A 14,897-nucleotide genomic window follows, 5' to 3' on the forward strand; every position below is an offset into this window, starting at 1 on the left:
AAGATTTTTTTTTCCATTGTTGTGAGCAAAATAGCTAAAATAGTTCAAATGTTCAGCCATATTTTCTAGAATTGAATTTAAACAAAGCCTGTATTCTTTTAATTCTCACTGCTTTTAGTCTACAGATGTAGACCTGTTGCACTTGATGTTTCTCTAGAGTAAAAAGTGCAGGAAGTTTAGGATGTACTGTGACGATTAGCAGACTGGTGCAAGATCCTGCAGGAAATTAAACAAACTAACTTGGCTAATAGATTAATCTATCCTTAATTATCCTTTTTGCAACCTCTCATTAATATTTTGGCCTGAAGGGACAACCATAACATTAATATTTGGTTGGGGAACATTTTGCTCTACATGGGCTTATCAGACTTCCTCGTACATTAAGAGGTAGATCCATCCCACTTTGAATCACTGGCATTGTTTGTGACCAGTGGCAAACAGCCAGCATATCAGATAAGAACAGTAATATTCATTCACTAAAATGTTTTCAACCCAGCCACTGTGTCTTGCTCTAACTGGCTTATTGTTGTCTCAGTATGCAGAGCAGGCAAAGGCATGTTACTGATGACTAACTAGCATTTAGCTTGAGAAACAAAGGTTTTTTGCCTGTTCAGTTGATAAAAGCTTAAGATAAGCCTTGCCCAACAGGAGGAATCATTAGCCCATCTAATAACATTTTTTTAGCATTCTGTAATTTTCTCATTGGTCATCAAAAATGCAGTTTTCCTTTTGGCCATTTAGACAGTCTGGGTGTCCTCCAACCACCATACATCTCCACACACAAGGTACAGACACGGTAAAGATTCTTGTTTATACTTTTCTCTGGTTCTTCCATTGGTTTTACAGTTGAGTTTGCATATTTTGCAACCTGCATGTTTCTTATAAGTTAACACTTTACTTGGAGGCTACTGGTTTAGAGATTAGTCAGCTAGCTAGCCATCTCTACTCTAGAGTTGTTGCTAGTTACTGGAGATGGCTTGTTGGACAGGTATAAAATAATTTTACAGGTGGCTAACATGATCAAATTTATTTAACTAGCTACTAAGGTGGCTCACTGAAAAGACAGGCACCCTCAACCCCCCAATGCTGAATGCCTCCACTTTTGAGCCCAGCACATCTACCAACACTGAGTTGAGCGATGGCGGGCAGCAAATTTACGTCTTCCAAATAATCTAGACATACCATCCTCCGGCTCTGCCATGTCTTAAATATGGATAATCCACAGTTTAAGCAGTTATCCCAAGCACCCATTCCAAAAAGCTTTAGTGTAGGCTGTTATCAGTCTTGACCATGGTTGAATTCTTTGCCTTGCTCATGTTTGCTTTTGTTTTGCCTGTGGCAAATTTGGTATTTCCAGTTATGAAAGAAAGGACATATTTAAGAAACAGAGATATTATGCACTGAATACAGGTACAATGTGCTGCTAGAAATAAAGCTTCTGTTTTTCATTTGTCAAGGTACAAACAGTGTAAATGTTCCCTCAAAGGTACATCAGTGGTTTCAAGGTGCAGCTATGAACTGGTTTCACGTTTGTCCAGGTGAAAAGTACATATTTGTGTGATTTCATAACCTATTGTTAGACCAGGTGTGCGGAGTCAATACAACTTAGAAAATATCATTTCAGTGGATTATGGTACAGATATGCTCCCTGACCAACTGTACTGAGACATACCCTTGAGGGTACCACCCCAGTGACAATAAAGGTACTGCCCCAGTGACAGTTTGCTACCTTTTTTCTGAGAGTGTGTTGAAAGCTTAGGTGAACCCATTTTCCTGTTTCTCACTGTAAATGAGCTAGCTCTCTGTAGGCACCGTCAGAGGGATGGTGATGAGGCATGTCTTTGACTCGGCTGTTTGATTACACCATTCAAAAAGACCCCAAACTCACAGGAATGATGAAACACATCTCTAAAAATGTCTAATGCAAATCAAACATCATTAAAAATGAATAAAAAAAATTGAATAAATTTAACTCTTAACAAAATGGTGTTAAAAGATACGAGGGTCAAACATGAGGAAGCTGACTCTCCTGGACTTTGGATTAAAAGTGACAGAACCAGGGATCGCTGTAGCACTGAGAACTTAACTCAATAATGACATCTGTTGTGCTATAGTTCACCGTATTAGCTCCCTGTTGTCCTCGATCATTTACTTAACGTCATTTTAGGGTTGAAAGCAGCATTCAGCAAGTAACCTGTGTGATTTAATTGCACCCTAGCTAGCTATCAACTGCATTATAGCTTACTGAAGACCCACAATTAAGTTTGAACTCTAGTTGATAGAAATATGCATCATAAAATCTAACTGTTTTCACTAAACATGCTAATCCAGCGTTGAACTGATTCAAAACAGGTATTAGCCCTGGGAGTGTGAAAGATACAGAAGAGGGAAGACAGGAGAATCAAAAGAAGCAGGGGTAAAATAGGAGAGAAAACAACTACGGAGGTGTAATAGAAGATGATTAAGTTGTCTTTGATAAACACTGTGTAAGTGAAGAAAACTTAAACACAAGTTTAACCACAAGGACACTGGCTTAAGGCCCAGGCCTTTTTCTTCTGCCAAGCTTTTGGGCATGAGTAATCTGTCTCAAGCACTTGGCAATGCTGCATTAGAAAACACAAAACAATATATTGAGCCAAAACACAACTAATTTGTCGTTTTTTGATGTTTATACTTGATGTCTGTCAGTGATAGTTGATGGTTTCAAATCACTACCCAACAGCCCCTTAACATCAGGTTTATTTGCCTGAGGAAGAAATTTCATAAGTGCATAACTACATGTTAGTGCTTTGCAACTCTCTTATGAGATGAGCTAGGCAAGACATGCCATATTGGGGACCTTCTGAGCCAAAGTGCTGCGGATATTAGAATTTATTCTCATTTAATGCTCTAAACTCAGTTCATGAACGCCTTCGAAATTAGCTGATGAGCTGAATAAAGTGTATTTAATGAGCCAATGTGAACTAGAACACTGTTGGCTCACTGTCTGACCCACTGTGTTGAGCTGCTAGTGAGCAATGCAGGGGGACCTGCTGTGACAGCTGTTCACACCTCTGTACAAAGCCATCCAGGTAACATGGACTACAGCGTCTTTCTTCATATCAAAAAATCATGTACAACTGCTACAATTACAGTAGCATTTAAACCCAGTAAACACATTTGTAAATATACATTGACTTGCTAATCAGTGAAAACATACATGCAGTTGCCAGTTTTGTAAACATTCCACACTTCCATCTAAATATATTGCACAACATTACTCCAATTCAAAGTTTAGCTCTAATGCCCTCATTAGTCCCCAAACAAGAGCTACTTTAAAATGTTTTGTTCCCTGTTGTGTGCTAAATAATATATGCATGAATACCTTTTCTTTTTGTTTGTTTACTGGGAAACATATACTCCTCAGTATCTATTTTACTGCACATTTCCACTTAAGTGCATAAAAGGTGAGTTTTTGGAAAAAAAAAAATGATTCGCCAACATAACAAGACACAAATTACACATTGTACTTTTCCTGTGTTTACTGGATGTACAGTTGCATGAAAGAGTTTCTGAACTCCCAGGCTCCCAGGACCTTTGCATGAATAATTTTCATTATAATTTTTGTCTTATAATAAGAAATCAAAGGGCATTTAACACAAAGAAGACTCACAGATTGACATCACTACATTTAAAATAAACAAGTTGATGAAACAGCTGAGAACATTAAAAGGTCACATGACATACACATCGCTATTAAAACGGAAGGATGGAAGAAAACCCTGTATCTCAACATTATCTTGCATTTTTTAGATTTTGACATAATTTGAAAATACCTGTTGTCCTTTATACTGTGTGTTAATTTAGTCGTGAAGGTTTGTCTCCCAACAAAAACAATAAGCTGTTATTACATATTACATAGATGAGTTTACAGGGTGATCCAAAGAGATTCATCTGATTTCAAAGCAGCATATATTCACAACCGTGAGGTGCCTGGGAACCCATCACAATCCAACTGAAAGAGGGGATCATAGAGTTTCTTACTGTCACTGGAAGGTGGCTCCTTTCAGTCTGCGAGGACATGCAACTCCAAGCAGAACACGTTTTGTGTTCTTCACTTCAATCCGAGTGAATCGGTCATAACTGTGCAACGGGATATTTGTCGGCAGTAAACCTTCAACAGCTCAGACCATTCGTTATTGGTTCCACAACACTGGATGGCCTCCCAAATCGCATTGGAAGAGCCATGATTACAGTGACACCCCGACATGCTCAATGAAGTATGAGATGAACTTGACTATCACGTTGATGTTATCCGTACAGCTGGAGGAGGTTCATACTGAGCACTTGTAAAAATACATAATAAACTTCATGCTCATTTAAACCACTTACAATTTATTGCATTGTTTTATGATGATTTACAACTGAAATAAATCATTTTGAAATCAGATGAATCTTTTTGAACCACCCTGTATAATAATACATATATTTTACATACATACGTTTTATTAGCTAGCCCAATGTCAGAGACAGCAAATAACAGTTCTGTGCTTTAAGTTTTTGTTTGGTCTGTTATCCCAGTGATAATAAATACATTCATTTTTCAAAATCTTACAGATTTCATGTGTCTAATCGTAACATCCAGTATGCTGGACAGTGAATGTATTGAAATCACTAAAAAGCTATATTATACCCAAATTCATAGGACATCATCTACTGTCACCCCCACATAAACATAAGATTCTAGTTAACAAAATAAACAAAAATCTTGAAGGACTGTGCTTTGTAATGTAAGTGTCTATTATACTAATCATAGCATAACTACACTATGCAGTCCAAATTTCCAGATTCCTGGACATTAAGCCTTATTTCTTCTTCTAGGGACCTATAAGAAGGATATGCACACACAATCATGTCTGAAATAAACACAGGATCAATCAGACATTCTCAGTCAGACTATCTCAGTTTTTATTTATCTCAAGATAAATAAAGAAAACATTCTATTAAATTATCAAATGATCAAACAACACACAGACTGAGTTCTGGAGAAACTCAAAGTGAGTGTGGTGACATACGTGCTTCTGTAGAGCTAGAATACCTATCCAGTGTATCCAGTGTACTAAACATTTGAAAAGAGGAGAATACCAATCTCTGTAATGCAGATGCTCCTGAAGAAGCTCCTCACTGATGAACTAGTTTAGGATTAGTTTATGATGAACATATTAAGCAGAAAAGGCTTGCTTTCAAATTTTCAAGGAAATTTGAGAGGATATTTTCTCAGCCCGATAAAGTTCAGTCTAAGAAGTTGGCAACATTTTCTGCTTCTCACAAACAAAACACATTCAGTGATGCTGAGGTCTGGACTCTGGGGGTGGTCAGTCCATTGGTCTGAGAACATCAGCAATGTCACGATTGGCCCCTCACACTCCTCCTTGTGCTTTTGTTTTCCCTGTTGTATTTAAGCCCTGTGTTTTCCCTAGTCTAGGGCTGGTCTTTGTTTGACGTGTATTCATTATGTCTGTGCCTCCTGCTCTCCGTGTTGGCTCTCTGACTCTGGACCGTTTCGACCCTGATTCAGGATTTGCCCGTAATAAATCTTACTTTTCTCCGCATATGCGTCCGCCTCCTTATCGCTCCCAAACGTTACAAGCAGCTTCTTTGTTTGATTTGCAAATCTTTTTCTCCTTTTCTTCGTGAGGGCTTCTTGACATCTATGCATGCTTTCAGACCCATAGCGTTCAGTTGTCATCTCACAGGGGAAGGATGGACAGAAGCACTTGAGGATTTTTTTAGATCTGAAGCAAGAGTGGAGCTTGATGTTAAATAATCAAATATTTAATCCTTTTTTGTTCAATATTCTTTATGCCTAAGGTCAATGGGGAACCCCGTAGGACCTTCTAGACCTTTAGAGAAGGCCTCACGTTTTCTGTGATCTCTGTGATTTTTAGTTCATTTGAATTTAATAGAATCATCATAGAACGTCTTTCACAAGCTTCAAATGTCCACGTTCAATCCATATATGACCAAAAAAAATGTTCATGTGAATGGCACTTAGCTTAATGCTAACATACTACTACTACTACTAATAGCAGAAATTAGTATTACTGTCGATGTGTAACTGGTTCATCATGGCCCACGAGTGAAGTTACAAAATGTTCTACTGATCAAAACAGATTATTTTGAGGTTACACTACTTACAGGTCTTGCTGTTTTGGAAGTGAATGGCAAATACAAAAGGGTGAAACTAGAGGAACAGCAACAGCAAATCAGTTCCAACACTTCATTGTAAATTTCATCATAACCAAAGCTCACGCCCGACACATAGAAAGAGAAAGACAGACACCCAAAGCAGAAGAATGTAAAGCAACAATGTTCCAGTTTCCTGCCAATTTTCTATGAAAACGTAAATTTGCATACCAGGAAATTAGGTTTCTAGAACCTGCCATGACAAGCTTTGAATGAAAAAGTAAAAGCATTTCTGTGTTTACAGAAAGGAAAAGAAAACACTCGATGACAAGCCAAAAAAAACAGGTTCAGGTCATTGGAAAAGTTGCTTGTAATATATTATCAAATTTGTCTTCTGGTGACAGAGACTCCAAAAGGTATGTGTGCAGATATTTTTAGCGCAGTTAAGTGCAACTGAGTGTAATAAAAGTGACAAGAACTCTCACTATTCTAGAATGTTTTCTCTCATTCTCACTGTTCTAGAATGTTCTCCCTCTTCATGCTGTATCACTATGTTACCTGTGTATTCACACTGTTCTGGAACAGTGGCTGTCAATCCAGTACTCGGGAACCCCAGACAGTCCATGTTTTTGGCATCTGGTCCATCCCACATCCCAACACACTTGAACCAGCTCATCTGACTACCTATTCCAAGTGTGTTTTTTTCACATTCACATATTGTTAAAAACTGAGAGGTCAGCTCAACTTAAAACAAAATAGTAACTGATTATATCGCTTTTCTTGAATTGGCACAACTTGTGGTTTCACCCAACTCAAACGTCTTAGTTGAGTCAAAAGTTCTTTAATTTTTAGTTCTGTAAATAAAACACGCTCACCTTTTATACTTATCTTCCCCACCAGCCAGGATACTCTCCATCCCGTTAGACATTCTTCCTCTGGGGTACATACAGATGGATGGATATGGTGTTGCTGGGGCTCAAACTCACAACCTCCTCTTGGAGTGATGGCTTAGTCCACTGTACCACTCAGGAACTCATGAAGCAGCACAGTGGTTCCCCACTCTGTTTCTGGTGTACCCCCTGCCATGCGCATTTTAGTGTTACCCCTGCCCCACCTGTTCCAGCTATAGACAGCAAATTAACATTGAAGAGGAGGTTTTAGTGCAGTGCAGGGTAGAGGATACTCCAGGAACATGGTCAGGAACCTATGTTCCAGAATGTTCTTAGCCCATTCATACTGTTTTAGAATGTCTTGTCCTATTCACGTTGGGTCAAATTACCTGTGCAGCAGAATATAGTTTTTAGGCCCATGGGCCCTGGCTTCCAAACTGGTATATTTCTTTTCTTCCACTAACCTCCAAGATTGGCCTCCATCTGGCTTACTAGTTATTGCCATGGAGTTATCACTAGGGAAGGATGTTCTAGAATATTCTGTTGTTGAATGTCATTGCCCAGTTTTTCCATAGAAGGACAATGGATAGTCATCATGGTGATATGGACCACTGCCATTGACCTGCTGGTATTGCCCGTTTACATGCAGTGCTGTGGACAAGCTGACCCAATGAGAGCAGGTGAAGAGCATGCTCAAGGACAGAGCTCTTATCCAGGCTAGACAGGAGGTCATAGTGGAGATACATCATAGAACAATGGGTATTGTTGCTATTTCAAAGTATTTAAATACCTTGTCCAACGTTTTTGTTCAGTTGCCAAGTCAAGTCGAATTGGAACTCAAATCCTTCCATACTGTATTTCTGAGTTAAATACTGTATCATGGACAGTGTTGTTAGAGGTAGGCAACAGTTAGTGCGCTTCAGTGAATGATTATGGGAAAATAAACATTTTGGCATTTTAATGTCACCATACTTAATATGACCAGGGATATTCAAAGAAACAAGGCCAAAAGTTCAATTTTTCAATGTTTTTGTAACATAATAGAGCAGAAAAATAGTGGGACAATGTCCACTTATACTCACTTTTGGACATAAATTCACTGAACAACTTCTTGCAGAATCTCCTCAGAGGCAGGTTTAAGGAGTCACTAAAGCACAGAGTCAGGCAGTATTTCTTGCAGCAGTCAGAATCACATTACTTCAGTGGAAATGTCCATGTAGGCAACAGTGGCATAGGAGTAGGCTTGAAACTGTTTCAATGGACTGTATGATAGCCAATTTGAATAATTCTAGAGGGAACTTACCAGGCCTGGAATCACTTCATGTATTATAAAAATATGTACTAGGGAGAAATGCATTCATTGTGAATGGTGCACATTGTGTACGGTGAGTTTTAAGGCTGCTGCCTGTGTTTTTATATGTTTATTGGTTTGTTTAATGTTGCAGTTTTTATGTTGGTTTAATGGTTCTTTTTCTGACATGTCTGAAGAAACCTATCAAAGAAAATACGTGAGTATGTACTTTTTGGCTAGATGGGGGGATGGGGGGATTTATCGGATCTGAAGCAAGAGTGGAGCTTGATGTTTAATAATTAAAATTTGAATCCTTTTTTGTTAAATATTCTTTATGCCTAAGGTCAATGGGGAACCCTCATGACCTGCTCAGGCCCGTAGCCAGCATTGTGATGGGGGGGATCTTTTTCCCCCAAAAGTGGACTTCATTTGGCTCTCTACTCCAATGCCCCCTAAATACACGAGCACACTTCAAACCTTTTAATTTAGACATATTTTATTCATTATAAGTTTGTTGTGAGTCTGTTGTTGCTGTCCTTATTTGTTCGTCTGTTGCTCCCCGCTGTTAACATAAACTTGATATAAATGTAAGTGTTACTCAAACTTCCTACATCTATGATGTGACTTCATTGTCTGTCTCTGTTGCTCACCTCAGTTGTCTGCTGCTTTGTTCCATTGTCTCTGTTGCTGCCCTCCATTGTCTGTCTCTGATGTTGCTGTCCTTGATTGCCTGTCTCTCTACTGTTGACATAAATAGATAAGAATTACTTCATGAGGTACACTATCGGTATGGTCATTAAAACTTAAACATGAACTAATAATGATATAAATTGAAGTGTTCCGTCTTATTCAAATCTTCCTACAACTGTGCTGGGACTTCATTGTCTCTCTCTGTTGCTCACCTAGGTCTGTTGTTGCTCTTTCTCTTCTGTATCTCTGTTGCTGTCTGTATCTGTTGCTTTTCTTCATTGTCTGTCTATTTTTCCTCTCCATCTTTTGTATCTCGCCTTCTTTATTTTTTAATTGGGTCTTGCCTTCACTGTCTGTCTGTTTTTCCTCTCCTTTAGGGTCATTTTACGGGAAATCGGACACTTTGGTACTCAATCGACACAGATTTTCATCAAACTTTGTGTGCCTTTTTAGTGGCAATGTAGAACCCCAGAACTGCATTTGTATGAATCTGCCACTAATATAAAGGGAGAAATGGACTAAGAATGTTTTAAGTAAGAGGGTAGGGCACTACACGTTCAACCTTGATTATGTCCATTTAAATTACAAACCGATGGTTTTGATGCTGTTTGAAAGCTCTTTTCTGGCTCTACAGAGTACACAAACAACATTGAACTCAACAGTTAGGCCCTTTTTAGTGGCAAGGTAGAACTCCAAAACTGCATTTGCATGAATCTGGCACTAATATTTCAGAGGTTGTTCATGACATTGCAGGCTGTGTGGAAAAGATACTGACCATTTTAAAATAGTTTTTTTTTATATTCAGATTTTAGTATTTTAATATCTCATAATTTATACTCGGCTAACTGTTGAGTTTCACTGCTACTAGCTGTTGATAGCTCACCCTCCAAATGCTGACCCACTGAATAAATACAGCAAAATAATAAATTTAAAAACATTTCCATATTTAACCCCTTTTTTACACCTCTATACTGTATTTTATTCACTATGGCCTTAGGAGCAACAGGCATGTTGAGAGTAAAATACACCCTAGCTTGATCATCAGCATTGCAAAGTGAGTGACAATGTTATTGTCACTTAACCTACATTTCTTAAAAATCAACTAAAATCCAGACTTTGGAGTTATCTGAATAATAACACTAATAATCCGGTGTTACATCTACAATATACTATTGGGCTAAGCCGAGCCCGGCACTGTTAACGCAGGGGAGTTGTAAAGAAATAGAAGCCCTGCACTCAGCAGCAGCAGTTTACCGATTTTGGGCCTTTTTTTGAACAAGTCACCAAGGTTTTGGGACAATGTTGCCGCCGATTTCTTCCGTTTTCGCTCCTTGTCTTCTTTTTTACCCATTTTCTCAAGTAACTTAATCCCCTGATTCTTATTCTTTCCACTAGCTAACAACAGAAATGGGGGAATTACCGCCACCTACTGGATTGGTGTAAAACAGTCTGAACAAAATGTGTAAAGAGAAACATTAACCATTTTTCTTACTCCTCACTTCTCTGAGTCTACTTTTCTTTTTTATTAGTCTGGATGTGATATTGTGAATTAAGATTTGATGTATATTCACCGGAGATTAACAATTCATTCATTGAATAGCCTACCTATCTTGAGTGTACGGCGGGAGGGCGCGAGGGGAGGGCGCGAGGGGGGGGGCGGGGGGCGGGGGGGGGGGGGGAATCGAACGAACCCTTCGATCCCCCCTGGCTACGGGCCTACTGCTAGGCCTTTAGAGTCCTCATGTTTTCTGTGATCTCTGTGATTTTTAGTTCATTTGAATGTAATAGAATCATCATAGAACGTCTTTCACAAGCTTCAAATGTCCACGTTCAATCCATATATGACCAAAAAATGTTCATGTGAATGGCACTTAGCTTAATGCTAACATACTACTACTACTACTAATAGCAGAAATTAGTATTACTGTCGATGTGTAACTGGTTCATCATGGCCCACGAGTGAAGTTACAAAATGTTCTACTGATCAAAACAGATTATTTTGAGGTTACACTACTTACAGGTCTTGCTGTTTTGGAAGTGAATGGCAAATACAAAAGGGTGAAACTAGAGGAACAGCAACAGCAAATCAGTTCCAACACTTCATTGTAAATTTCATCATAACCAAAGCTCACGCCCGACACACAGAAAGAGAAAGACAGACACCCAAAGCAGAAGAATGTAAAGCAACAATGTTCCAGTTTTCATGCCAATTTTCTATGAAGAGATTAGGTTTCTAGAACCTGCCATGACAAGCTTTGAATGAAAAAGTAAAAGCATTTGTGTGTTTACAGAAAGGAAAAGAAAACACTCGATGACAAGCCAAAAAAAACAGGTTCGGGTCATTGGAAAAGTTGCTTGTAATATATAATCAAATTTGTCTTCTGGTGACAGAGACTCCAAAAGGTATGTGTGCAGATGTTTTTAGTGCAGTTAAGTGCAACTGAGTGTAATAAAAGTGACAAGAACTCTCACTATTCTAGAATGTTTTCTCTCATTCTCACTGTTCTAGAATGTTCTCCCCCTTCATGCTGTATCACTATGTTACCTGTGTATTCACACTGTTCTGTATTGTTTAATACACTGGAGAAAATATTGTTTTCATTTTAAAGCATGGTATCATCCCGTGTGGTGCAGCTATTTAAAGAAACAAGGCCAAAAGGTCCATTTTCCAAAGGTTTCTTAAACATAAAGAACGGAGAAATAGTGGGACAATGTTCACTTATACTCACTTTTGGACAGATATTCACTGAACAACTTCTTGCAGAATCTCCTCAGAGGCAGGTTTAAGGAGTCACTAAAGCACAGAGTCAGGCAGTATTTCTTGCAGCAGTCAGAATCACATTACTTCAGTGGAAATGTCCACATAGGCAACCGTGGTTTAGGCGTAGGCTTGAAACTGTTTCAATGGACTGTGCCAATTTGAATAATTCAGGAGGGAACTTAACAGGCCTGGAATCACTTTATCTATTATAAAAATATGTACTAGGGAGAAATGCATTCATTGTGACAGTGATGGTACGGTGAGTTTTAAGGCTGCTGCCTGTGTTTTTATATGTTTATTGGTTTGTTTAATGCTGCGGTTTTTATGGTGGCTTTATGTTTCTTTTTTCGGACATGTCTGAAGAAACCTATCAAAGGAAATATTGGCAACTGACAACACTGTACTATAAGCATGAAATTAAATGTAAAATATTGAATTAAAAATGGCATAGATCAAAAGAAAGTTATTTTCCACCTAAGTTGGTGGTGGCCAGTTCCTGCTGGCTAGGTCTAACCCAGTCACATGCTGGGAGCATGAAAGGAAAGGCATGAGCTTCCTTTGACACACAACATGCCAAACCGATACTAATGCAACATCAATTGGACAGCTCAACACGCTTGGAGGAGAGTGCTAGCTGCTGATTCTATTACATTATTGGCTAGATGGGAGGGGAGAGGCAAGGCTACCACGCTGAGTGATAGGGGGAGAGGGACCATCACCAATCCAGAGAGGCCAATAGTATCTTCTTGGTCTCCTGGTCACAGATGGCTGTGGCATCACTGGGAATTAAACTCATAATGTACTGGTGAATGGGCCAATGAGGGTGCATGCATGAAAACTTTTAAAGAGGCCTGATTGATTGTAATGCACTCACAACATGAAGAAACCAACATGCATATTGATTTTGATCAACACTGGAAAAGATGTGGATCCTTGATCAGATATGCATCAGATATGAAAGCCACTCTCACCTACAGAGGAAAGTCGATGGCAATCAGTGCAAGCACAATCATTTTATTAAGAAATAGTCATATCATTTGACATTACACAAAGAGCATCATAGTACAGCAAAAGATCTGGTTGCATCATATGCATGTAAACACACTGCTATATCTGAAACAAAATGAACCTTATGTCTCATTGTCTGGAGAAAACAAGTAGTCTGAAACGAAAGGGACTCAAAAAGCTACATAATCCATATATGGGTAAATAAACAAACATAATACATGTGTCAACAACTTGCGTCTATGCATCTGTGAATGTAGTATTTAAAAGTAGTGCAATAAATGTATAAAAAAGTAACATCAAATTGCCCCCAAAAGTGTGTGGCTGTTTGAGGAGCTGCGTTGTCAGGTTGGCAAGATTTCTGGCTTTCTGTGAGTAACCTTAAGATTAGTACAGCATTTCTTTTTTTTTTAAGTTGATAAGTAAACAACACAGAAAATACATTCAGAATGGGAATACTGCTGCTGCGATGCTGCCAAAGACATTTTAGAACTAACAGAGGGGCTCCTACAATCTCTGTAAAACAGTGCTGGATTTGGTCCTGGAATCTTGTCTGTTATCTGCCAGAGCTGCATCGTTGTATGTGCATCTAAGCCGCTTTCCAGACTCAAATCTTTCAGTGCCGTAAACTGACGGGCTGTGAACTGAGAGACAGTCGGAGTCCTGCAGGACTCACGCATCCTCTGCAACTGTGACCACAAGCAACCGGACAGGAAGGCGCTCAGTGAAACACAGGACTCAGAAAGGCCTTATGGACTTTCTCCTGGTACAGAGTGAAAGCCTGCTTCTGTTCCTTTCTGTTCACACACCTGGGGAGAGACAGGGAGAGCATGAGTGGTTGGGTTCAAACTGTTTTGAAGCACTCAATCAATGAATCACTCAATCACTAAATCAATCTCTCAAGCAACTAATTGAAGCCCAGAGGAATGAACAATCCAAAAAGAGAATTCAGTAATATCTCTGTAGTTTCACTGAGACCAACTTTTTTGTTTTCTAGAAAGAAAATGAGCAATTTTGTTGCCATATGATCTCCAGTTTGGAAACAGCACAGCACTGTCAGCAGAGCAGTGCTTTCTGTAGTGGTGGGAGGTTGAGGGCCTTGCCTAAGACAAGCAATACCTAGCCAGCCCTGGGATTTGAACTCACACCCTCTTGGATGCTGGTTCACCTCTTCTATCACTAGAAGTATTGCATGTGTCCTTTTTGTCTAAAGAACAAAATGTTTCTCCTAATGAAATGTTATGAGAATCACTATTTAGTCACGTGGGCCAGATAAGAGCAATATATTTTTTCAATCCACAGTTTTTTCTAAATTTCCACATGTTCAGTCATTAAGTTTGAAGAGACTCATTCAGAGAGCTTTGTAAAATGTGTCATCCTAAAAGCGGTTTACATCTTGCATCAACTTGCGTTTTTTTGGTGAACAGATCATTTTAAGTTTTGACTTGACCACAAAGCCAGGTAAACACACCCAGGGTGCACTGTGATCAGATACCGATCATGTAGTATTTAAATATATTTATGGCAGTGAGGAACATGCAGGCCATAGTAAGGCAAAATAGCATCCAACAACTTTATTTGACCAATTTTGACCAAGTATTTTACCATCATTGACACTACATATAAAAATCATGTGCAGGTTCACCGGTGGTTTTGGAAAGTTGTAAATAAGTTTGAGTTGTAAATATTGTGATTCCTGTTTTCTGTCACCACCACTGTAAATAAGTCAGTAAGTGTCTCTACAACAAACCAAATAAAACATCTCAACAACTCAAATACACGGAACTTCTGAACAAGGAGTCAGAAACTTCAACTAAACCTGGTAACTAACTGATAAGTGATAAGAATCAGGGTTTGTCTGAACCGGGAAATGCAACCTATTCTGAAGTCCAACCTTCCAAATTTCCAAACTCTCACAATAACCAATCAATCAAACCAGTATTCAGTCATAAACTCACATTTTGCTCAACATCAACAACATGAGGCAGAAGATGAGGACTGCGACGATGATGATGATCAGGATGCTGGTGAGTGCTAAATCATTCCATGGCTCGTAATTTCTGCCTTCCACTGTAATCTCTGTGAAGACAGGAAG

The 14,897-nt window shown here is 38.9% G+C and overlaps 1 protein-coding gene across 1 annotated transcript in view; it reads right to left on the bottom strand.

Moving 5' to 3' along the window:
• Window positions 1-12,795: 12,795 nt before the first annotated feature.
• Window positions 12,796-14,897, bottom strand: part of il13ra2 (interleukin 13 receptor, alpha 2) — a 16,371-nt gene continuing 14,269 nt past the window's right edge. The window contains exons 9-10 of the mRNA XM_017682341.2: window positions 14,761-14,881; window positions 12,796-13,611 (exon numbers count right to left, since the gene is read on the bottom strand). Coding sequence (XP_017537830.1) covers window positions 13,524-13,611; window positions 14,761-14,881 — 209 coding nt within the window. The 3' untranslated portion in view covers window positions 12,796-13,523. The remainder of the gene's footprint in view (window positions 13,612-14,760; window positions 14,882-14,897) is intronic.

The sequence above is a fragment of the Pygocentrus nattereri genome, chromosome 23, assembly GCF_015220715.1.
Source record: "Pygocentrus nattereri isolate fPygNat1 chromosome 23, fPygNat1.pri, whole genome shotgun sequence".
Taxonomy (NCBI): domain Eukaryota; kingdom Metazoa; phylum Chordata; class Actinopteri; order Characiformes; family Serrasalmidae; genus Pygocentrus; species Pygocentrus nattereri.